Consider the following 26,662-nt stretch of genomic DNA (forward strand, 5'->3'; position numbering starts at 1 on the left):
TTAGAGGCTACTTCTTCCTCAGACATGGAAATTTAGAGGATGCTGGCAGCATTTCTACTTCAGTTGGTACAAATGACTGAGTTTGTTACCAAGTGACTAAGAATACTCAAATGCTCGAGTGAATTTATGGCCTCATTGATTCAGAAAGACCTTCCAATGATCCAAATCACAGCCTATCCAAACCTGCCTATCCTGTGTGACCCTTGTCTATGTCGCCCCAGAGACAAAGAGGCAATGTAATGAATGGATAGAGCTCTAGATTTGGAATTGGGAAGCCATTTACTAGCTCTGTGATCTTACACAAATCACTTAACCTCCCAGACTCAGTTTCCTCATCTGTAAAATTACCTCTTATTATTATCTTATGTTGTAAGGATAAAAAAAGATGAAGTGCTGCATAAATGTTAGCTATTGCTATTGTTAATAATGCCAAATTTATCCCAGGAAATCCACCCAATATGCTAGAGATCTTCCTTGCTGATAACTGCTCTGGCTGCTCATCTGTCACCCCTCAGCCCTGCCATGTGACCAGCCCATCTTCCCATACAATTCCTTGAGGACATTTTGCAGGCCTGTTCTTCCTCTTTGGTTGAATATTGCAGCCAGCTCCCACCCACTCTGTGCCTATTCTTTGTACAAGATTCATTTTAAAACCTTTGAAGCTCTTACACTGCCATATAGCAACACCTGTAAAATATTGAGATTTTTAACATGGACCTTTGCTCTTAGGGGGATGGGAGGGGAAGGGAACACACATTTATTAAGGGCTTACAATACGCCAAGCACGCAGCTATTATTATCCCACTTGATCCTCATAATAATTCTAGGAGGTAGGTGCTAGATGATCTCCACTTGTTGAGGAAACTAAAGCAGAGTTAAAATTATTTGCCTAGAGTAGTACTAAGTGTCCAAGGCCAAACTTGAATTCATGTCTTCCTGACTCCAGACCCAGGGCTCTAACCACTGTGCCTCCTAGCTGTTGCCAGGTTTCATGAAAAGCTTGGGGTTATTAAGGGAGGGAGTCTTGCAATTTCCCAAAGGCAATTATACCAACTCTCTCCCTCCTCCTTTTCAACTCTGGGCCCAATTCATCATCCATATGTACTGTCTGTTCCAGACATATATACTGATGGCCAAGGTCCATTGGGTGTCCATCCAAATGCATGTTGTATTCTGAGCAATATGCATTCTTTATCCCTTTGATCTTTCTTTTCCATGTGTAACAAGCCAAACTCTTTTGAATGATGACAGATCTCTTCCAGGAGGCTCCTCATTGTTCCTGAGCTTGATGCAGCCAACACAATATCTTGTAAAATCAGGAACACCTGGAGGTTCTCAGCATCCATAGGGAATCCTGCTTCAACTTGGACTCTGCTCTAGAACTTTCTAATCATGATGGTGAACACCTCTGGTTGGCACACATCTTCCTGGTTTATGCCTCATCAGATGTTATAATCAGAAGGTCACTGAACAGGGTTATATATTGTTATAACATTCAAGAAATCTTGGTTTTAATGCATCTATGAGAGATCCCTTGTTCAAAAAGGCTGTAAGACATCATATTGCTCTATCAAATCATATGCTTTTAAAAATAATCAACAAACAATAAACACAACAAGATCTTATACTCGTATATCATTCAATCAATTGTGAAATAGTCAAGTTCTTGGTGACTATCACCTGCAAAAGCCTACACACTCCTCATTAATACTCTCATCAAAGAGGCCCTCAATTTGTACATAGACAACTTTCATAAAGATTTTACATACATGGGAGAACAGGCATATAGGTCAGTAGTTAACAATGCTCTCTTGGTTGCCTTTTTTAATATCAATAAGGCCTGAGATTTTTTTCCACCCCTCTGTGATGTCTTTCCTGTCCTCAGAAACTTTACATATTGATCCATCTTCATAACTGTCACTTCCAATGTGAATCTCCTTTACACACACTTGGTCCAAACAAGGTCAGTTAGTAACACTACCTTCTGGGCAAGCTATATGCACAGGCAGAATACAGTAGAGCCTAGGTAATGTGAATTGGCATATCAAAATCTGGCTAAGATCCATCATGATAAGTGGCTTAAGAATTCCTAAAACATTACTGCTTTCAGCTAAGAAACTGAAGGTGGGAGGGAAAGGATAAGGTATTAAGCCATTATCACTGGTAATATCTTAACAGGAATCAGATGATCAAACCAGCCAATCACCATGCCCTGAGGGAGTGGGACAAAAGCTTAACTAACACTTACTGAAGGCCTTCTGTGTGTGCAAAATTTTGTTTTTGAGGTTTAGGGGAGGAGGACGTCTATCTAGAGCAGGAGTTCTTAACCTCTTTTTTTGTCATGGATCCGCTTTGGCAATCTGGTAAAACTAACAAACTTCTTTTAAGAAAAAAGTTCTAAAATATATTAATAAAATACATAGGATTACAAAGGAAAGAAATTCTATTGAATATTTATCAAAATATCTATTTTTTAAAAGATCAAGTTCATGGGCCCCAGGTGAAGAACTTTTGGTCTACTGCAAGGGGTTGGGTATTCAGGGTAGCAAGAGGGGGAGGATGCCAAAAATGTTGTGGGGAGGGGGCCATGCAGAAACAGAGACTGAAGGGCAATAGAAGCTGACTTCAGAATTCTGCCAAGGATTGTATGGCTTCGCTGTGTTCCCCTGCCTTGTCTAGATTCCCTGGGCATACTTCTTCTACTTTCCAACAGCTTTCCTTAATTTCTTTCAGTAGCCTAATAAAGCCTTCTTTATTTGTTTCTCTGCTCTGCTCTTAGGCCCAAATAATATGGCTGTTCGCCAGCTATGGGCATGAAGAGCATTCCTCAAAATTCTCTGATGTTCTTTAAAATAATTCAATTGCTGGCTGCTTCCTCTATCATTTTATGAACAAATCATTTATTCACCATGAAGGCAACCATGCTTGTCTTCTTAGAAATTTAATTATTGCCTACACAGGCCACACTGAGAGTTTAAGAGGGTCTGACATTTTGCGAAGGCAAAAATCCAAGGAGCTAAAGGAGATGACTTGGACTTTCTGCCTTTTTTAAAAAAAAAATTCTTCCTAAGACTTGGATACCAATATAGCCCAGAGGGAGAAAAGCTCTGGATAGATTTGTTTCATTCCCTCTGAGGATCTCTTTAGGGGATCTTCAGCCTGAATGGGACTTAAGAGATAATCTAATTCAACCACTTCCTGTTATAGGTGAAGAAACTGAGACCTGACAAAATTAAGTGACTCAGTTCAAGATCACAGCGGTGGAAAGTGACAGATGCAGAATTCAAACCCAGCTCTTCAAATCCATATCTCTTTCAATTGTATTACAAGTCCCCAAATGCTTTGTGGACAAGAATCCTGCTTTATTCATAGTTGTATCCCCACCACCCACCCAGCACCTAGCACACAATCATAACTTAATGTCTGTTGAACTGAATTAGCAGAAATAACTGAGGCCTATGTACTCACTGGTATCCTTTACCTCTTTCAAAACTGATCAATTGCTTCCTTCTACATATAACCTTTTCTTGTCTCCCGTCTCCCTGCAAAATGTACCTTGTGTTTATTTTGTGCATATTTCCCTCAACAGAACGTAAGCCTCTGAGGACAGTAACCACTTCACTTTTGTCTTCATATCAGCACCAAAAACAGTGCCAGACACACAGAAAGAGCTTAATAAATGACTATTGATTAATTAGTGACTTTGCTCTTCAGGTTATCACACGATTAAGGAATGTATATACTCATCCTGTATAGTTAAAAAAAAAATAGAAATTTGCAGATGTATCTACATATATGTATATGCTTTGTTCAGTCATGTTAGATTCTTCATGACTCCATTTTGGGGTTTACTTTTCAGAGATACTGGAGTGGTTTGCCTTTTCCTTCTCCAGGTTATTTTACAGATGGGGAAACTAAGGCAAAAAGGGTTAAATGACTTGCTCAAGGTCACACAGCTAGTGTCTGAGAACAGAATCTTCCTGACTCCAAGCCTAGTACTCTATCCACTGCACCTGTCCTGTCCATATACGTATGTAATCAATGATATAAACCTGAAGTAACTTCTGAACAATTCCCTATAAATAATAAAATTTATTTTTGATGAGATTATAAAAGATCATTTATAGTAATAGTATCATAGATTTAGAGCTAGAAGGGATCCAATAGGCACTCTAATGCAACTCCATCATTTTACAGAGGAGGATCTCAGGCCAAAAAAGGTTGAATGACTTGCCCAAGGTAACACAGAGCAGAAATGGGATTTCAACCCAAGTCCTTTGACTCCAAACATTTTCCATTATATCACTCTATTTCTCTCCTCTTCTCCTCTGTCCATTATCTGTTTAATCAGCTTCTCAAAGGCCATACTAGCTTGAAGATAGATTCTGCAATCAGGAAGGACCACCTAGGGACCTTGCAGAAACTAATTCCAGGGCTAATCAGCTCTAGGCTGCATGAAATCCCCTCTCTACTTTACTGTAATCAATTAATAAACATTTATTAAACACCGACTATGTGCTAGGCACTGAATTAAGTGCCAGGGATACAGAAAGAGGCAAAAGAAAGTCCCTGCCTTCAAAGAGCTTACAGTCTATCCTGAGGACTAGCAAGGACCTCTCCATTTGTTTATAATCAGGAGAAGTCAAGTTCAAGGGCATTCCTACAAAATCAAAATAGAGATGGGGTTTAGATAGAGATATAGAGAGTGGGCTGGAAAGGGAGGTGGCATGTTTACCTGACTTGGGGTTGCAGAGCACTGGTGGGCTGCTACTGAGGGTTGGGCTGCTGCTGAAGTAACCACTGCTGCCACAGCTGCTCATGCTGCTCCTCCTCACCGCAGACACGATCTTGATCTCCTTGCTTGGGCTCACTGTGAAAAACCAGAAAACAAATAGAGCCGCTGAGGTCAGTCCCTCAGTTCCCTGAGCTTGCTGGTCAGGAAAGCTGGGGGTCCACAAACATTTGCTTCCATTTTCCAGGCCACAAGCTCCAGTAAGCCTGAGCAGGGTGGCTCCCTAAAAGATGGAAATAAACTATAGATGCAGTAGCAGTGTGGTGACCATTGTGCTGGCTACAATATTAATGAGCTAATAATGATAACGAATGCATAGCTGCAATGCCAACTCACTGAATATTCAATGATTAGCTATCCACTTCCATGGAGAAGAAGCTTGCAATGTGCAACGCAGTAAAGCTTTTCAAATTAAATCTTTGATGACTTCACCAGTTTTCCATTCCTGTTTTTGATCTCCACCATGGAATGGGATTAATTTCAATCATGAAAAGACAATCAACTGTTTGAGGCCACTTAGGAAATCAATTTCCCATTGCATTAAAATGAAGCGTATGTTGATTAAGAAGATAATATTTTATAATTGGATCAAAACTGCAATTTTGTGGGGTGCAGAAATGAGTTGTGTGAACTTCTAAGACTTGTCATCATTGATCTTAGGGGGAGAATAATTGACATTATGAACTTCAATAACTATATAGCATTATAGAACTGCAGTATGGCCTAGTAGATAAATGGTTGGCCTATAGTCGGAAAGAACCGGGTTCAAGTCTATCTCCAATATATACTTTCCATATGCCCATGGGCAAACCACACTCAGTGCCCAGGGAAACTTTCTAAGTCTGCACACTGCAGATGGACAGATGTCTGTACATGCACCAATGGAGGGAGATTCCACACTGGGAGCCCAACACAGAGATGAAATCACAGGATTGGACCAATAGGTGAAAACAACAATGCCCTGAGGGACTACATTGGTGTGTTAGGGATGTTTGCTCATACACTAAAGGGCCCCAGAGAGCTCTGCTGTTTTACAGAAAAATAAAAAGATTCTCAGCCTAGTCTCTTATATTCAGCTATCGCATCTCGTCATTGTCCTGGTACCTGGACAGAGTAGCTCCAATTCTGGCCTTTAATTTGCTATAGGTTAGAAATGAGATAGCCAAACTGTGTAAACTAAACTTAAATAGGACCTACATGGAGGTATACGGGGCCCTCCCATAAGTAAAGTGTGTGAGCTTTATAATATTTATTCTGGCTGCTGGGACCTTTTTTACTTGCTTCTTAGTTCTTGACTGTCCCCTAGACAGGTGAAGTTGTTGGATATCTGAGTGCCAACAGCTGAGATGTTCTTATACGTTTCTTTTTTTTTTTTCAAAGCCAAATAAATTACATGACTCAGTGGAACCAAGTTACCTGACATAAAACTGGTGGGTTTTCGGTTGTCACTGTTCTGTTTCCTCAAGCAAAAGGGACTATCATGGGTTTCCTGGGAGGAGGGAGATCGTTCATTGAGCAGTTCCATTAGCCTTCTTCTCCGACGGAAATTCATTCTAAACTGGTAGAGAAGGTTGCTATCCACAAAAGCGTGCTTATTAGACACTGTGGAGGAGAAAAAGGATATAGGTAAATAATGGAATGTGTTATAAGTCACTGATCTCACACCACAGAGGCTGACACCTGATTAAAGTTTACAGCAGAGTTACAAAGGTCCCAGTTAAATTAGACAAACATTTACTAAGCACCAACTATGTACAAAATAGCATGTAGGATATTGGAGATACAAAGACAAAACAAAACAGTCTCTGAGCTTACATTCTAGTAGAGGATGCCACATATACAGAAGTAAATATTAGATAATATTTGGTGGCAGAAGGGATTGCTAACAGTAGAGGAATCAGGAAAGGCTTCACAACTGAGCTGAGCCTTGAAAGAATGTAGGGATTCTAAGATGTAGAGGCAAGGAGACAATGCTCTCCAATGACTGGGAGCGACCTGAATTTGTTTTGTTTGACTATGCATATTTATTATAAGAAATTTGTTTTTTTTTTTAAATGGGGTGGGAATGGGAGAGAAAAAAAATTTCTCTTACTTTAAAAAACAGGTGGGAGGGTACTACAGATTTCAGATGAGGTCCCAGTATCCTTAGTTTTTCTTAATAGTTTCATATAGTTTTACTTTGTTACAAGAGACCTTTCACAAAGCAGGAGAAATCTGTAAATGTAATCTAAAAATTATATCAATAAAAACCTTTTTTAAAAATATGTTAGCTAGAGGTGTTTGTATTTTATCCTAGAACTAACAGGGAATTGCCAGACAACTGATTTCAAAAGATGGCATGAAGCTCTACTTTATTTTAATAGTTCTCGTTTCTTTGATTTTTAAGGAATATTTTTCATGTATGGACAAAAGTCAGTCATTTAACTGATCAACTCGATTGATCCACAATTTGACCCTTACACCCACCTACAGCTTTCCCTTTCCCTGTTCTCTTGGAGGAAACATAGTGGATAACTGGTACTTGCTCTCCCAGAATGCATCCTACTTTTCCCCAAAGCACTTCCCATGCTTTCCCAAGCCTATGGCTTACTTATGCTAAATCCTCTCCAGGAATTCACTTACTTCAGTCTCCTCCCCACTCCCTCCTCTTCCAGTCTAATTCATACTCATTTTTCAAGGCCCAGCTAAAATACTCCGTCTTCCCTCCTCTGATCAATGACAGCAATAATTCACAGTTATTCAGCATCTTAAGGTTCCTCACAATTCTGTGAGACAGGTAATACAATTCATATCATCATAATTTTATAGATGAGAGAGGGCAAATGACTTGCCCTGGGTCACCTAGCTAATAAACCTTGGCAAGGATTCAAACTCAGGTATCTCCTGACCCTAAATCCCATGCTTTCCCTCTACTCTGCTGCCTCTCACACTGTACTTCAATTGACACTCATTCGTATTTTACCTTGTATCACAGAGAAATCAAGTATTTATCTATGTATATACATTACAATGATGTATGCCAACAAATAAACAATTAAAATTCCCTGGCTTACTATGTGCCAGGCACTGTACTAAGTGCTAGGGATACAAAGATGAGCCAGCAAGACAGTCCTTACCCTCTAGGAGGGCATTACATCCTAATTGGGTAAGGCAACGCATAAAGGGGAGCTGAAAAGTGGACAGGGAGATTCCAAGTGCCAGTGGATGGTATAGGGATGCCTAGGAGTGGTCTGGAAGCCTGGTTCCGAGCTCACCTAAAAGCCAGGTATCATTATTTTAATATTTAACAAGTGAAAAGATATGCCACAATAACCCATGCACTCAGGTAGCTCACATTGTCTCTTCTGGAATAGACCCACAGAAATCATTAAAAATGGCACATTCTGCCACCCTCTCTTGTCCTAGCAATCAAATTTCAATGAATTAATTTAATATCAAGTATGAAGCTATTGAAATACAAAAGATCACCTAATTTGCCTTCTCCTTTGTTCTTTCAATTATGCTGCTTATAACAGGAATATTCCTAGCAGCCCCCTTCATAAATCTTTATTACAAGGGAAAGCTCTGGGGTAGCTAGGTGAGTAGAACACCAGCCCTGGAGTCAGGAGGACCTGAGTTCAAATTCGGCTTCAGGCATTTGACACACTTACTAGATGTGTGACATTGGGCAAGTCACTTAACCCCAATTGCTGTGCCTTTACCCCTCCAAAAACAAAACAAACACACAAACAAAAACAAAGACAAACAAGGGAAAGCTCACCGATTAAAGCATGAGGGAAGGAAAAGATCTGGAAATGAATGTGATGTTGTAACAAAAGCAATCAATACAAATAGATTTTTTAAAAAGAATTGAAGGTCTTCTTCAACTCCATCTGCTAGGTATATGTGTCTTATCCTCCCTTACTAGATTGCACAACTCCATAAAGGCTGAGACTCTGTGTGTGTGTGTGTGTGTGTGTGTGTGTGTGGGTGTGAGTGTGTGTACTAGTGCCCAGTAGTTACTGAGCACCTACATCTGATAAATACTGAAGGAATAAATGCTTTTTTTTTGGTGAGAGCCTACAGAGGCAACAAAAAGAATGTCCCTGGGCAAAGCATTTCTGGGAGAAATGTGGGTCAGAATCCTTGCTTTAGAGCTCACTAGCTGACCCTGGGCAAATGTCACTTCTCTGTGTCTCAGCATTCTGAGCTGTGTAACGGTGATGCCAAGACTTGTACTTCTAACTTACAGGGCTGCTGTGAGAAAGGTGTTTGTAAATTGTAAAGCAATCAATCAATAAACATTTATTAATCACCTACTATGTGCCAGGCACTGTGCTAAGCACCCAGGACACAAAAAGAGGCAAAAGACAGTATATGCCCTCAAGGAGCTTACAATCTAATGGAGGACCTTACAGTTTAATGGCACCTAGCTAATAAATCTTGTCAGGGATTCAAACTCAGGTGTCTCCTGACCCTAATGGTAATCTAATTACTGTTGAAACTACCGAATTTCAGAGTTGGAAGAGATTTTGGCAGTCATTTAGCAAAAACGATACTTGAAACAATATAACCTAGGAGTCATCATCCGGCTTCTGCTACAAGACCTCCAACAGAGGAGAGAACTCATTAATTCCCAAAGTAGCTCTTTCCAGTTTTGAACTGTCCTCATTTCTAGGAAGACTTTTTTCTGATATCAAGTTCAAATTCTCATCTTTGCCATTTCCCTCCTTGTTTCTAGTTCTGCTTTCTCAGACTAAGCAGGACTTGCCTAACCTTCTTTCAAATATTGTCCTCCTCTGGGTACTCTCCAATTTATCAATGCCTTCCTTAAAATGTGGCAACCATAACGGAATACAATATTCTAGATGTTGTCAGGCTGGGCAAAGGACAGCGTGATGACCAGCTCCTTATTACTAGAGATGCTACTGGTGGTTGCTTGGTCACTAGACATCAGGCTTCTTGAAGTAGGGGAAACATTTACTCTAAATGAAACTATGGCAGATTATTTGCAGTAAAATCTTTTAAAATGGTATTTTTAAAAAGTCTTGTGCTAATGTTGCCTAATTAGACAAGGCTGATTTTTATAAAATCAGATCTTTTTAGATCAACTTTATTGCAAATCTAACCATATTACAATCAACTTATTGAAGTGACAAGAACATGACTGCCTGCTCTCATTAGATGATTCCTACCTTGGATCAATACTGGACAGCTTGTGTTGAGTTCAGCAGTTAGCTTACAATGATGTCTTTGTTTCATGGCTACACCCACCCAGAAAAAGGCCAAGTCTTACAAATGCTCAGCTGCAAACAAATTACCACACTTTACAAACTGTCAGGAAAGACTTCTTTGGGAGTAGGGCAAAAGCTAAAGTCGCAGCATTTGTGAAGGTGACTTTTAAAGTTATGCCAAGAACTGCTTTTGGCCGCTCACTTTATTTCTCCATTGATCCAGGACCGAGCCTGTAAATGTTCTGCACGGTCATTGGAGGGTTTCTCTTCGAATGGGCTTTTGGTGATGACTTGCAGCTCCTGTAAATGTTCCATTATATTAAACTAAATGCCCTCATTAAAAGTGAGGAATGCAAGAAAACATTGTCTTTTTTTTTCTTTTGGACAAAGGTTCTCCAGCTTGCAGAGTTTCCTGATCCTTTCATGTGTTGATATTTAAATGTTCACTTGCTCTTGAGTCAAGGGAAATTGGTTCAAATCAACCCTCTAATGCTTATTACCTATGTGACCTTGAACAGGCTAGTTAACCTCCATGGGCCTCAGTTTCTTTACCTATAAAGTAAGTAGATTGGGCTAGATGATCTCTAAGGTCCCCTCTAGCTCTAGACTTATGATCCTATAGATCAGGAGTTCTTAACTTGGGGTCTATGGATAGATTTCAACAGGTCCCCGAATTAGGATGGGGGAAAAAAACCAAAACAAACACACACACACAGAGACAGAAAGACAGAGACAGAGAGAGAACACATAACCACTAATTGCTATTTATCATTTCCTTAAATTTTGAATGTAATCAACAAGTGTTATTCTGAGAACTGGCCTATAGGCTTCACCAGACTGCCAGAGGGCTTATGATACCAAAAAAAGACCTATAAGTATTAAATCACTATTAATCTTTACAAAATACCAGTAAGATTTTCTAGTCATTGCAGCTACAAATGGTCAGAAAAATAGGGAAAAAATTGCAAAGGAAGTGAGCATATCTCTCTCTCCCTCTCTGTCTCTCTCTCCCCACCCCCTCTTTCTTTCTGTCTCCATAAAATAGTGAGAGATAGTACACTGGTTTCTCATTTCAGGGTAGAACTTTACAGGTCTGAATTGGTTAGTTTTTATTTTTATTTAACTTTTTAATTTTTTTGGAGGCAGTCAGGATACAGTGACTTGCCCAGGGCCACACAGCCCCTTATTCTTGGATGCTATTGCTTCCCTCTTAATACGGCTTTCTAGGCTAGCTCACTGAGCTAGCACTGAGTCCAGTTGTCAGGTTAAACAGCTATCTAGCCATGCCTTGCTTCTCTTGCATCTGTGAAGCTGAATCGTTGGTCCAAGTGTTAGGTTTGACATTTATACATATTAAATTTCAGCACTTTTGACCCAACCTTTGGAGATCTTCTGCAATATTGACTCTGTCTCTCCCATCTTCATGTCCTCTGTGTATCTGACAAGTCTGCCATCTATACCTTTGGCCAAATTATTGATATGAAAATATTAAACAGCCCAGGACCAAGCACAGATCCTTGGGCTGCCCCACCACCACCTCAGCCAATATCCAAGGACTCCTCTGTTGAGTCATAGATTGGTTGCATGTGTTTTAGTAAAAGGGGTTTTCACACCATGAATTCCCATTGCTGACATAATCATAGATCCCTCCAAACTTCATCTACATAAAAGTGCTAATACACGACCAACAGATAGCCTTTTTATTCAAGTATACTAGCCTGTATCTTAAAGTGGAAAATTTATGTGCTTTGACTTTATGCTTAATCCTGGTTCAACTTAGCAAATACTTATCAAGCACCTTATATGTGAAAAATACTGCGCTAGGGACTAGGTGAAATACAAAAAGAAATATAATATTATCATGCCCTCAAGGAGCTTACCTTCAAGCTGGAGGGTACAATGAACGCAAAAGTAATCCTGGTGTTTCCTCATCTCTACAATCCAGATCCATAATTCTCTGACCAAAGCAATGCATTAGGGCTTAGAAAAGGAAGGTCCTAAGCACCTGAGCATATGTGACATATGTTTGGTAGGAAAAGGAGCAGCCAGTTCCACTGTCCCTGCCTAGGGTTTGCATAATGCTTCATTTCACTCAGTTCTTCTGACTATTCCTTTTGAACTGTCTCATTATTAAGGCTCTCTTTGTTATTCACTGCAAAATGTTTTGATAATTGAAAGCAGTCACAAGTCCTGAAGCTTTGGAAGAAACCAAGAGACATTTTTTGTGTCAGACATCATCAAGATAAGTCAGGACTATGGTATGTTTACTGGCCCTGAAACAATACGGCTTCATTTGGGGTGCCTATGTAAAGTTTACACTAATAATGCTTGTTATGACTAGTACTATACACAAACATGAGAAAAGGCAGCTCAAGAACACACATACTATGTGACAAAATACTGATCCTTCAGAAGGAATCTATCTTTGTAGAATGTAAACCATCATCCCACCAATGAAAGGCAATGTGGTGCAGTGGAAAGTAAGCTAGGCTGGGAATAAGGAGATCTGGGTACTATTCCTGCCTCTGACAAGTACTAGTCACGTGACACTGAATGAATCATCTAATCTTAACGGACCCCAGTATTCTCACCTTCCAAAAGAGGAATTGGACTCATTCACCTCTGTAAGGTGCTTTTTCTAAGTCTTAAAGTTCAGTGATTATACAATACCGATAAATGCCCATATATAGTCTAACTTTGGACTCAGATATCCATTTAGAAGAATCATCGATATAAAAGAACCCAGAAATTAAATAAGGGAATAGAAATGGGGAGAGAAGTTCTCCTAGTATCTTTAGATACAAGCCATTTTTTGATGGAGATGGAGAAATAGAACTGACATCATCCTCCAAGCCCTTATTGAAATTGCCTCCAATTGCCCTTAATCAATGTCAAGAGGATTAAACCGTGTGTTTAGAAAGGAAGGTCAGAAAGCTTATGGAACCCGAGGATTGGCCCACAGTCACAAAATTCCTTGGAGTATTACTAACAACTGCCATAAAGCAATGGAAGGTTTGTGGGGCACTTAGACACACCTTGGTTCATCTGGTCTTCACAGCAATCTTCTATGTTAGGTCATATAGGGACTGGCCTTGCGGGTAGCAGGAAATCAGGGATAAGGAAACTCTCTGCCTATGTGCAGGTCCTTCCTTCTCTGAAATTTATAGCCTTAGAAGACTACCAAACCAGAAAGATTTAAGTGACTTGCCCAGGATCATACAACCTTTAAGAGTCAAGAGATGGGACTTTGATAACAACAACGACGACGACCACGACAACTTATATTTAATATTTGTAAAGCACTTTGCATAAATTATTTCTCTTGATCCTCACAACAACCTTGTGAGGTAGGTGATGTATTATCTCTTTTCTACAGATGAGGAAACTGAGGCTGAGAGTGGCTAAGTGACTTGACCAGAGCTGCAGAGCTACTAAACGTATGAGTCAGGATTTGAACTCAGCTCTTCCTCACTGCAGCTCCAGCACTCTTATCCATTACATCATCTAGATCTTCCTGGTGACAATGGGTTCTCCAAGTCTAGGTTATCAGAATACTACCAGGCTGGAAAACCTCAAAGTATAGGACCGATGATGGAGTATATCGCTTTCCTCCAAGGCTCAGCCTACCTGTAATCACTGGTTTTGTCCATGGCTCAGCTCAAGCACCACTTGACCATGTGGTGATACATGGCTAAAATAGGCTGGAGAAGAATGCCATTGGCACTGTAAAGGTTGAAGAATTGTGTGGTCGGGGTGTTAGAGGATGATCAGAGCGGTAAGTGGAGAGCAAGATTATGACCTGGGCACTTAAGTTACTAAAGAAGTTGGGAGAGTGAAACAATACGTAGGGGTCAGAGTTTTGGTTGGAGACTGGAAGATACATATTCCAATCCTGGATTAGCAACAGGGCCAAGGCAAGTCACCTCAACTGACTGTGTGCACAGGCGAGAAAGCTACTTTGACAGTGACTGGAAGCAAAAGTGTTCCCAAAGCTCCCAAATTCAGAGATAATCATTATAAAGCTAAAATCCTTTTAACAAAAGTGGGAATCTGACAGCCAACTTAATCACTCATCTCATTAGCAAGCTTATAAAGACTGGAGTTTACTAGGACCTTGCCAACTCCAGAATCACCCTCACCCCTATCAACCTGCTCTTTGTTGATTTTCCCTAACACCTAAGCAAATCTCCCAAGATTACAGAAGAGGTTCAAATTTAGATGGTCTTTTCTTACCTAATACGGCAATTGGAGCTGCCCAAAGCAGAAGGGAAAAGATATTCAATGTGGTATAGTGATTGCATCTGAAAGTCATAGCCAAATCTTGGGAGAATAATCTGGATAAGGAAACTCTCACAAGGAGGTATTGGAAGACGGACGAATAAACCTCAGCAGGTATAGAGGTAAACAATTTAAGAAAGCTGCTTTGTATTGCTAAGAAGTAATCAAAAGAAATAAGGGAAAAGGGCAAAAAAAAAGGTTTTAAAAAACAGTTGTAATAATTAAAACACCTTAACTCTTTTCCAGGAGAAAAGGTCCTGTCTTTCTTTCTGTAGGCAAACGTAAAAGGTGTGGGAAAAGTTGTAGTAACTCTATGTCCAAAGAAGGTAAACAAATTGATTCATCAAAAGATAAATATTCAACATCCACAAACACATAGTACTAGACTTGATGGTCAGTGTAGAAAACATATGGATCTAAATACAAGCCACTGTCACTGTTCAGTTGTCTTCAGTCATGTCTGACTCTTCGTGATTCCAGTTGGGTTTTCTTGGCAAAGATACTGGCATGGTTTGCCATTTCCTTTCTCCAGCCCATTTTACAGATGAGGAAACTAAGGCAAACAGGATTAAGTGACTTGCCCAGGATCACACAGCTCATAAGTGTCTGAGGCCACATTTGAACTCAGGAAGATGAATCTTCCTGACTCCAGGCTCTGTGCTCTATCTACCTTACCATCTAGTTGCCCCTACAGTTTTAGAAAGATGTGTATATGTATGTATATATTATACACACACACATATATATGCATCATTATATATAATGTATGTAATATACATTTATTATATATATTATAATATAATAATATGTATATAATCTACACATACCTATACACATACACATGCACACACACATATGGATATACATGTACACATTCCAGACTCAATAGATAGTTGGGTTTGCTTCTTTGTTTAAAAGGGAGAATTCATTTGGAGGAGTGGACATCAGGAGATTACTGTGATGTAAAATCAAAGGACATCCATAAAACAAAAATAATTTTTAGGAGCCTATTCCCATTCCTTATAACTCCCTAAAAAGAAAGGAGGAAATAAGAAAAGACGTCTTCCAAGCAAATGACAGTCAGTGTTCTGGGTAGCTGTTTCAAGCCATTTCGGTCTCCCAACTAAGAAATAAGGATGGGATCGAACAAGGAAAGCTCAAACAGGATGCAGAGAGGGCAAATGTTTCACCAGAGGGTGAAATGATAGCTATAACTTGGGACTGAAAACCCCATTAGTTGAGCTACCACTTAGCTCCTGGGAATTTTAATGATTAACTTCATTCGGCCTTTGTTCAACTAAAGTTCTATCCAAGAACCTATTAATTAGCAGAGTTTCTACCCTGCTGCCAAAGCTTACTGATGAACTCACTGCTCCTTTCCCTCAGGAACCTGACACAGAGTTCATTGTGTGCGCTGTTGTCCAGCTTGTCAAACTCCCCAAAGGTATGGCATCCCACCTCGTATCCTATGAGAAGAGAGGATGCTTAAAGCAGATAGCCAATGGAAATCAAAACAGTTGTCAAGAGGATTAAACCGCGTGTTTAGAAAGGAAGGTCAGAAAGCTTATGGAACCCGAGGATTGGCCCACAGTCACAAAATTCCTTGGAGTATTACTAACAACTGCCATAAAGCAATGGAAGGTTTGTGGGGCACTTAGACACACCTTGGTTCATCTGGTCTTCACAGCAATCTTCTATGTTAGGTCATATAGGGACTGGCCTTGCGGGTAGCAGGAAATCAGGGATAAGGAAACTCTCTGCCTATGTGCAGGTCCTTCCTTCTCTGAAATTTATAGCCTTAGAAAACTGCCTAACCAGAAAGATTTAAGTGACTTGCCCAGGATCATACAACCTTTAAGAGTCAAGAGATGGGACTTTGATAACAACAACAACGACGACCACGACAACTTATATTTAATATTTGCAAAGCACTTTGCATAAATTATTTCTCTTGATCCTCACAACAACCTTGTGAGGTAGGTGATGTATTATCTCTTTTCTACAGATAAGGAAACTGAGGCTGAGAGTAGCTAAGTGACTTGACCAGAGCTGCAGAGCTACTAAACATACGAGTCAGTATTTGAACTCAGCTCTTCCTCACCGCAGGTCTGGCACGCTTATCCATTACATCATCTAGATCTTCCTGGTTCTGAGGCCAGCTCCCTTTCTGCCAGTCCATAAGGTATTATAAACAGGCATTATAACACCCACTTTGCAGATGAGTAAACTGAAATTCCTCAAGGTGAAGTGATTTGCTCACGGTCAAAGAGTATGTATGAAGGATTGGAAATCTACTGCTCTTCCCTCCACCACTCCATTGCTACCTACCCTATTTTAAAATAAGTTAAATGACAGGCTATGCGATCTAGAAGCAAGAATGTCTGTCTTTTCCCCCTTTAAATTACTGGGTTGTTTTTTTTTTTTAATCACATCACTCAAATCATTATCACAGTAATCATGAGCTCAAAGTTGGAAGGGGCCTTAGAGACGGCCTAAACTACCTAACGTCAAGACAGATGAAGTTACTCGTTTGTCCAAGGCCACAGAGAGAATAAAAAGCAGATCAGGATTCGAATACAAGTCCTCTGACTTTTGAACCCTTCCTAAATTTCATAAACAGCTTAATTATAAATGCAAAAACAACACTCTGCCCGATGTGACAAATGAGGGAAATGGTACCCCTTCATCTGACTCATGACCTGTTTCCATCTTCTCAGACACATCATTAAATATACTGCATACCACAGTAGCATAATATGGTCATTTTTATAAGTGTCATAGAATCACAGTGCTATTTGAATACAGGCATCTAAATGCTTGTTGGGCAGCTAGGTGGCACAGTGGTTAGAGTGCTGGGCCTGGGGTCAGGAAGACTCATCTTCCTGAATTCAAATCTGGCCTCAGACACTTACTAGCTGTGTGATCCTGGACAAGTCACTTAACCCTGTTTGCCTTAGTTTCTTCATCTGTCAAATTAGCTGGAGAAGGAAATGGCAAACCATTCCAGTATCTTTATCAAGAAAACCCCAAATGGGGTCACGAAGAGTTGGACTCAACTGAAATGACTGAACAACAACATCACAGAAATTTCAGCATTAGAAGGGACTTGTGAGACCATAGAATCACAGAATGTTACAGCTCGAAGAGATACCCTCACTCCTGTAAAGGATACAAACAGAGGTTTGACTGATGACCTCTACGGTGCCTTGCAGTCTACAATCCTGTGACCCTTTGACCTAGGCCAAGCTCCCTCATTTTACAGATCAGGAAGGTGGGGTCTAGATGGGTGAAATCTTTTGTTCAAAAGTTAGTTAGGGGCAGCTCTGGGACTAGAGCCCAGGTCTCCCATGTCCCAACCATGTGTTCTGTTGTCCACTACACCATGCTGGCTCATTCCTAACTCCCTTTGAATGTAAAAAAAAAAATAAAAATCAGAGTCGTTGGAACGAAAGCTGAGGAGAAAGTGTCTCAAGCCTACTTTCAATATTTTAAAACTTCACATACAATTGTTTTATCAGATGGAATAATGTAATAAGGACAATATTTTTACACTCACTTAATTTATGACTTCTGGGAGCCATTCCAATTTGCTTTGTGTTATGGTTTAGTGGAACATTACCCAAATGTTATTCAGGCAGCTGTGGCAAGGCCCAGGCAAAGCAACGTAGGTGCTTGGGAAAGAAAAGGAGACCCAAAGGCAGTACACAGTACAATGCAGGTGCTGGTGAAAACAAGTCTGTACATATTGGAGTTGGGAGCCTTAGCTATTACGGGAAGGACATGCTCAGATATCATGGGAAAGGAAAAAAGTCCCTATTCTCAGGAGAATCAGCCAAAGGAATAAAATCTCATGGCAAATACAGTAAATACTGAGGTTTATTCTTCCATAGGCAACTTGACAACTATAAAACATATACATATTTTTCCCTACTAAATTCCAGAGCTAAATATCTTCAGTGCACATATCTTGGATAGACAATGAAGAAGGGCAATGGATGCCTCCAAAATAGATTGAGAAGAGCGGGTTGGATTACATTTGGGAAATTGCATTTTTTATTACTGATTCTAAGCTCTACCCTGGAACAAAAGGTCATTTTAAAAAATACCAATATTCTCTGGTGATACATTGCAGTGTTTGAAGAATTAAAGTTGGAGGTCACCCAGTGACCACAGAAACACACAGTGCGCATGAGTAGCCTTTAGCAAATTACCGGTGAAGAATTTCCTAGAAGAAGTAGCCTAGAACAGTGGAGTCAAATTCAAATAGAAACAGGACCACTGAACTGTACATAAACACCCCTGTGGGCTGCATATACTTAGAAAACTACATATTAACATTATCTATGTTCTACTATGGGGCAGCTAGGTAGTGCAGTGGATAGAGTGCCAAGCCTGGAATCAGAAAGACCTAAGTTCAAATGTGGCCTTAGATACTTTCTAGCTATGTGACCCTAGGCAGGTCACTTAACCCTGTTTGCCTCAATTTCTTCATCTGTAAAATAAGCCAGTGAAGGAAATGGCAAACCACTCCAGCATCTTTGCCAAGAAAACCCCCAAAATGCTTTATCGATCATTTATTAGAAAATAAGCATCATTATTTAATTTATTATTATTGACATGTAGTAAGTATTCTGCTAAGTATTATGAATTCGAAATTGAAAAATAACATAGTACTTGGTCCTAAAGAATTAGCATTCTACTGGGGGAATAGAATAAAAACATAAAATATATAATGGTGGCAAAAGAAAGATCCAGACAAAAGTAGTTCAGAAAAATTTAAATATCAGGTTAAAGAGGAGGGTATTGCCTAGTATAAGCAACAACCTAACATATGCCTGGAAGTTTAATGATGAAGATTAAAATATACTTTCAGGATATCATAATTGGAATCAGAGGTCATCTAATGCAACTGGTAGCTGAGCAATGATCTCGTCTATAACGGATCTAACAAGTGGTCATCTAGCCTGGTAAATATCTGCTGAAGTAGATGAATGAATGATGCTAGGCAGTGGCAGTAATACAGCTTAGCACAGTTTAGTTTCACAGGTGGCATTCTGTCTCCCAGTTTCCAATCTCTTTCCACTGTAAATCTATCCTCCACCCTGATGTCAATTTGATATTGTTCAAGAACAAATCTGGGCAGAACCAAGATGGTAGAGTGAGAGGAAACATTAGAATCTAGCTCTTCCTCCACAACTCCTTGACAAAGACGTGGAATACGGAGGACAAACTCAAACAGAAATAGGGGTGAGGACTCTAAATTGCACATGAGGATCCCTATAGGCTGCATATTGATGCAGAAAACCACACGTTTGCATATTTTTTTAATACATCAACACATTAAAATCTGATAAAAACTGTATTTTAATGTGGTTCAGGCTGTACTTGGGAGTGTTATGGGCTGCATGCCCCCTTGAACTGCATGTTTGATACATGTGATCTAGAGAATACACCAGAATAAATTCTGATTAGAAAAGCTAAGTCACAGTGAGTTACTTTTCATGCCTAAAGTGTCTTAGGGAGACAGATAGAGAGGTCTGTAGACTCTAGGGGAGGGTCTGGCCAGGAGCTCAGGCCTATGATGGCAGTGGAGAGCAGTGTAGTGCCCAGGGACTAAGAGAGAGCCAAGGCAAGGTACCAGAAAGAGATGCCAGTGTATCCCTGGGTAAGAGCTGGATTCAGGAGCTGGTGCAATCTAGCAGCTTTGTCTCATCCCTCTCATGGCTGGATCTCATATTCATAGATACAGAGCAAAGAGAAGCAGTTGTGAACCTTGGACCTAGCTATGTACTCAACTCAGAAGCCATGTAGCTCCAATCCTTGCAGCAGAGTGCAGCATCCCCAGTCAAAGGGGGTCTGGCAATTCAGTCTCTCTGAGCCTGCAGAGCCTCCCAGCTGACTAGTAATGCCCCCAGCAAACAGCGGTCTGCTGGAACTCCCAGCCAGAAACAAGCTGATAGACCCAAACCTGAGTCAAAACTTGCAGAACTGAGACCAGGAGGGCAGCAAACAGAACTCGCCTTGTTCACACCATTTTGGGAGCACTGGAGGCTTGCAATCCCCTAGCTAGAGCTGTGAAAGCAGCAAAAGGACACAAAGGGGACAGAAGCTCAGGCCAGACAACCCTCTCTGTCTTCCCCTCCTCCACTCAAAAAATTGTGAAGAGCCCAGCACTAAGATAAAGTCCAAAGGCAAGAAGTCAAAAACCAAGAACCAAAGTCAAGAACGGGAAGAATGAACACATGGAAAAGAACTTGAACATAAGAGCTATTATGGCAACAGAGAAACTCAAGACACAAACACAACAGAGGAAAATGACTCCAAAAAATCTATACGGAAAGTCTCAAAAAGAAATGCAGTGTGGACATATATCCAACAAAAATTTCTAAGGGAATTAAAGCAAGAATTTAAAAAGGAGCTAAAAATGATTTTAAAAGCCACATGAAAGTAGTAGAAAAAAGAATAGGGAAAGAAGCTAAAAGCTAGGGAAGAAAGATATGAAAAGAAAATTAACAGCTTGGAAAAAGAAATACAAAATGTCACGGAAGAAAATAAATCATTGAAAAGTGTAATTGGCCAAATGGAAACTAGTGACTTCATGAGATAACAAGAAATAAGAAAACAAAGTCAAAAGCCTGGAAAAGTAAAAGAAAATATGAAATATCTTACAGAAAAAACCACCTACCTGGAAAACAGATTGAAGAGATAATTTAAAAGAAACAGGCTACCCAAAAGCCACAAAAAAAAAGAAAGAACCTAGCCATCATCTTTCAAGAAAAAATTTTTAAAAACTTGTATCTTAGGGCAAAGTGGAAATTGAAAGAATCTATCAGTCATCTCCTGAAAGAAAAGCTAAAATGAAGACCCTTAGGAAAATTATAGCCCAAATCCAAAGCTCTTGGGTCAAGGGAAAAAATACCGTAAGTAGCCAGAAAGAAAGAATACAAGTATTGAGGACCCACAATCAGGATCATACAAGATTTAACAACCACCTCTATAAAGAAATGTGGTATTTCAGAAGACAAAAGATCTATCTAGGTTTACAACCAAGAATAATCTACCCAGCAAAAGTAAGTATAATTCTACAAAGGGAAAAGACCAGAGCAGAGAAGAAAATACCACGCACGCGCGCACACACACACATGCACACACACACACACACGAATCAAGAGGGTCATAAAAAGCTAAATATGAGCAAGAAACCACAAGGAACTAATAAGGTTAAACTGTTTACATTTTTCTATGGGGAGATGATTTATGTAATTGCTCAGAATTTTATCATCACCAGAGGTCACAGAGGGAATCTAATGAGATAAAAAGATTGGGTGTGGTTCTGTTGTGTTTGACTGATCTCAAAAGAAGAATGGAATGTGGGGAGGGGGGAGGCAAAGGAATACATTGAGAGATAGGGGCTGGTAGAAGAAAGGGAGAAATTATCTCACATAAATTGGGACATACAATACAATAAAAATGGGGCACTGGGGTATGTGAACAGACAACACCTGAAACTCACTTCTCATCTGAACTGGTTAACAGGAAACATAAGGAAGCATTAATCAGAAGCAAGCACATTTGAAGCAGAAGAATACATACAGAATTAAACAAGGGGCTAGAGCAGAATCTCTTACAGATCAGGTAATATAAAAAAAGGCAGGGGTAGCAATCATGATCCTAGACAAATCAAAAGCAAAAATAGACCTAATTAAAAGAGATAAGCAGAAAAACTAAATTTTGCTAAAAGGTACACAAGACAATGACTTAATGTCAACACTAAATATATCTGCCTCAAATGGCATTGCATCAAAATTCTTGAAGGAAAAGTTATGAGTTACAGGAAGAAACAGTAAAACTATAATGGAGCAGGGAGAGAAACTTCAATTTACCCTTCTCAGACCTAGATAAACCTAATTAAAAAATAATAAATAAATTAAAGACCTGAATAGAATTTTAGAAAAATTAAATATGTTAGACATCTGGAGAATATTGAATGGGAATAGAAAGGAATATACCTATTATTAGAGATATATGGCACCTTCACAGAAACCAGTTATGCATTAGGGCATAAAAACCTCACAAATACAGAAAAGTAGAAATGTTAAATGTATCATTTACTGAACATAATACAATAAAAATTACATTCAATAAAGAGCCTTTGAAGCAAAGATTAAAAAATATTTTGAAACCAAATAACTTCATCTTAAAAGAATGGGTGGGTCAAGGAACAAATTATAGAAACAATAATTTCATTAAAATGACAATAATGAGACAAAATAACAAACTGTGTGGGATGCAGACAAAGCAGTAATTATGGAAAATTTTGTTTATAAGCTCATCAATAAAAAAAGAGAAAGAGTAGAGCAACAAATTGAGCATACAATGAAAAAACTAGAAAACAAACAAATTTAGAACCCCCAATTAAACACCAAAATAGAAAACCTGAAAATCAAAGCAGAGGTTAACAAAATTAAATTTTTTTTAATAAATAACAACCCTGAATTAGTAAGTAAAAAGTTGGAGCTTAAAAAAAAACCCCAATAAAATAGATTAGCCATTGGCCAATTTGATTAAGAAAAAGAAAAAACCAAATTAGCGGAAAACAAAAGGATTAACTATAAGTCTATGAATATGAGAAAAGTTCATGACCAAACAAAAGATAGTGAGGTTCATAAGAGAAAAAAATGAATAATTTTAATTATATGAAATTAAAAAGTTTTTTTTGCACAGGCAAAACCAATGCAGCTAAAATTAGAAGAAAAGCAGGAGACTGGGAAAAACATTTGCAATATGTTTCTCTGATAAAGGTGTCGTTCCTAAGATATATAGGGAACTGAGTCAGATTTACAAGAAAAAGAGTCATTCCTCAATTGATAAATGGTCAAAGGATATGAATACGCAGTTTTCAGAAGAAGAACTCTAGGCTATCAATAGTCATGTGAAAAATGCTCCAAATCACTAAACAGTAGATAAATGCAAATTAAAACAACTTTGAGGCACCACATTACATCCATCAGATTGGCTAAAATGACAAAAAAAAAAGGAAAATAACAAATGCTAAAGGGGCTATGAGAAAATAGGTAAACTAATGCACTGTTGGTAGAACTATGAACTAGATGAACCATTCTAAAAAGCTTTTAGAACTATGCCCCAAAATCTAGTAAGCTTTGTATATCCTTCAACCCAGCAGTGCCACTGCTAGGTCTATACCCCAAAGATATCAAAGAAAGAGGAAAATGATACATACATACAAAAATATATACAGCAGCTCTTTTTGTAGTGGCAAAGAGTGGCAACTGAGGAATGTCCATAGACCGGGAAATGACTGAATAAGTCTTAGTGTGTGAATGCAATGGAATAGGATCGTGCAATGAGAAACGATGAAAGGGATGATACAGAAAAATCTGGGAAGACTTATATGAACTGATACAAAGTAAAGTCAGCAGAATCTGGGGACTAATTTATATAATAACAGCAATACTGTAAAGATAATCGACAGTATAAGACTTAACTCTGATCCACATAATGACCCACAACAATCCAAAAAGACTCATGATTAAGCATGCTAACCATTTCCAGATGGGAAAGACAAAGGATACAGAGTATAAATTGAAGCATATCTTCTTTTCTTTCTCTGGGTTTTTTGAGTTTTTTTGTACATGGCCGGTTCAGGAATGTGTTTTGTCTGACTATATTCATCCATTTATTTCTCTGTCTGTCTGTCTGTCTATTACCTTCTCAATTTGTTTTAGAGAGGGGAAGTGAGGGGAAAAAAATTCAAAACTGAAAATAAAATTGAACTTCAAAAATAACACAAATCTTATTATATTATTCCCATATCCAAGAAAGTTCTCTATTGCCTTCACGATAAAATATAAACTCATACTTTGGGGCATTTAAAGCCCTTCATAATTTGGCTCCAACCTATCTTTCCAGACCAATTTCACTTTACTTCTCCTCATTCACTTCCCATTCCTACCATAGTGTTTGCTCCTATCACATAATTTTCATTGCCCATCACTACACCTTCAAACAAACCATTTTCCATGTCCCAACTGTCCTTCCTCCTCAGATCCACCTTTCTAAATCCTTAGCTCTCTTCAAGGCTCATTTCAAGTACTATTTCCTACACAAGGCCTTTCCCCATAGCTTCAGTAATTAGTGTCCTACACTGCAACTCCTTGAAATTATTTTGTGTATATTTGCAGTTACTTATATGTACGTGTTATCTCCTCCCACCAGGAGAATGCAAACTCTTGAGGGAGGGAATTATTTCATTTTTGTCTTATTCTCCATGCCTAGCACAGTATGTGGCACAGAGTAGGCACTTACTAAACGCTTAGTAAATTTAAATGCAATTGAATTCTAGAATGTGATATGGGAATGGTAAACAATTCCTCTACCTAGACTACGTGAAGCTGCCCCTATTATCCTACTGTAGGTAGGGTACGTGCATATGAGTTCTTTCAGAAACAGGAATGGATTGGTGGTGGTCCGTTCCCACCCTCTTGACAGAGAACACTGCTCTTGTAGCCAAATGTCTAGAGCAGTTTATAATGTTGTGCAGCCTAAACAAAAACAAGACTGCAAAATATTAGGTGATCTGTATATTCATATTAATCATTTCTTTGGCATATTCATCTATTTCTGCCTGAGAACACGATATGATAACTCACTTGCTCAAAGATGAAAGCCACTTTCTTAGGATAACTGGAGCTGTGATTTCTGATCTATGGCTTATTGCTGGCCATTTCTAACAGACTTTTAAGGTTTTATAGTTTAAAAATGGCTCAAGTTCTTGCAGCACTAAAATTGTTTGATCTCCAGAAAACAGCAATTCCCAAACAGAGAGTTTCAGAATTGCCTTAGGAATGAACAAAACTAAAGCTGAATTCATGAAAACTCATTTCAGTTCTACGAACTTCAATTTCCTCACCTAGAAAGTGGGGATAACATCTCACAAGATTATTGTAAGGCTCAAAGGAGATTATGTCTATAAAGTATTTTGCAAACCTTAAAACTATAGCAATAGGACTTATTATTACAAGGGTTTAGTCTCTAGTTATTATCCTATCTGATTAAGGGTAACTATCTTGGTTAAGTAAGGAGACTTTTGGACTGCATCAAACAGAAGCCAGTGTATGTAGGTTGCACTTTAAAGAATTTACATAAAAGAAAGAAGCTATTTCAAAATCAGGGTTAAAGATTCTGAATTCAAATCCAGCCTCAGGCATTTCCTGGCTGTGCGACCCTGGGCAAGTCACTTAACCCTGTTTGCTTCAGTTTCTTCATCTAGAAAATGAGTTGGAGAAGGAAATGGCAAACTATTTCAATATCTCTGCAAAGAACACTCCGAATGGGGTCAAGGAAGAGTCAGACATGACTGAAAAAAACAACTGAATAACAACGTAGACTCAAAACGGACATGCAAAACTGAATTTAGTGAAGTCTGATTAGAAAGACTGGACCTCTAAGTTCACTGTTACAGGGAATGCCCTAGTAAGCAACAATCTCTTTAACAAACAGGATAGCACCTTCTCTGCAACTTACAACCTTACAGATTTGCCCAGAACACAGAGCGCTTAAGTGACTTGAAACAGGTTCACAGGATCAGTATGTGTTCAAGGTAGGCCTTAAACCCAGATTTTCCTAATTCTGAGGCTGCCTATCTACCCACTACAGCACAGGAAAAGGTAAAAAATGTGAGCAGAAGATAGATAGGAAAACAAAAAAAGAATAATTAGCTTTATGCAAAGACAGCTTTTAAAAAAAAAAGACAGCAAAAAAAGGACATTGTGAAAGCCGCGGGTTTTAGCTGTTTCTGTTTTACTGCCAGAAATTTTACAGCCAGCAGTAGAGTTAATAAACAGATGGAAGGTCAAATTTTATTTTACTCTTCCTTATGCGCCATCAAATAATAGCTGGATGGCTTCCAAAGTTAGAGCCTTTATTATTGGCTGCGACACTAACAGGAGGGGAAAATGTGCTTTGTTTTCAAGAGTCAGGCACTACCCACCTACTGAACACAGAGTTCCAATTTAAAAAAAAAATACATGCATCTATACATAAGATAATCTTATTCTGATGGTCAGGCATGTTTATATATAATTCAATGAGAGAAAAATCAATATGGAACCTTGCAATGTGCATTCTAGCTAGTCCTCCTATTTTAAAAAGCATCACGAGTTGGATATTTTAGAGGTATCTGTATAGCTTGGAACATTTCTGCAAGTTATCTCTGTACTCAACCAGACATAGATGAAGCCTCCTCGGCCATACTCAAACCTAAGCACTGCAGATAGCCAAAATACGTTATGGAATCTCAGAAGGGGAGGGTACTCTAAGGGCCACTAGTTAGTTCTATCTACACCTCAAAAATCTTCTA

At 39.0% G+C, this 26,662-nt stretch overlaps 1 protein-coding gene across 1 annotated transcript in view; it reads right to left on the reverse strand.

Annotated features, from left to right (window-relative positions):
• The window catches only part of DEPTOR (DEP domain containing MTOR interacting protein), a 199,045-nt gene that overhangs the window by 60,566 nt on the left and 111,817 nt on the right, over positions 1 to 26,662 (reverse strand). Inside the window, exons 5-6 of the mRNA XM_036741552.1 lie at positions 6,209 to 6,394; positions 4,736 to 4,870 (exon numbers count right to left, since the gene is read on the reverse strand). Of these exons, the coding sequence (XP_036597447.1) occupies positions 4,736 to 4,870; positions 6,209 to 6,394 (321 nt within the window). The remainder of the gene's footprint in view (positions 1 to 4,735; positions 4,871 to 6,208; positions 6,395 to 26,662) is intronic.

This window comes from Trichosurus vulpecula, chromosome 1 (genome assembly GCF_011100635.1).
Source record: "Trichosurus vulpecula isolate mTriVul1 chromosome 1, mTriVul1.pri, whole genome shotgun sequence".
Lineage (NCBI taxonomy): Eukaryota > Metazoa > Chordata > Mammalia > Diprotodontia > Phalangeridae > Trichosurus > Trichosurus vulpecula.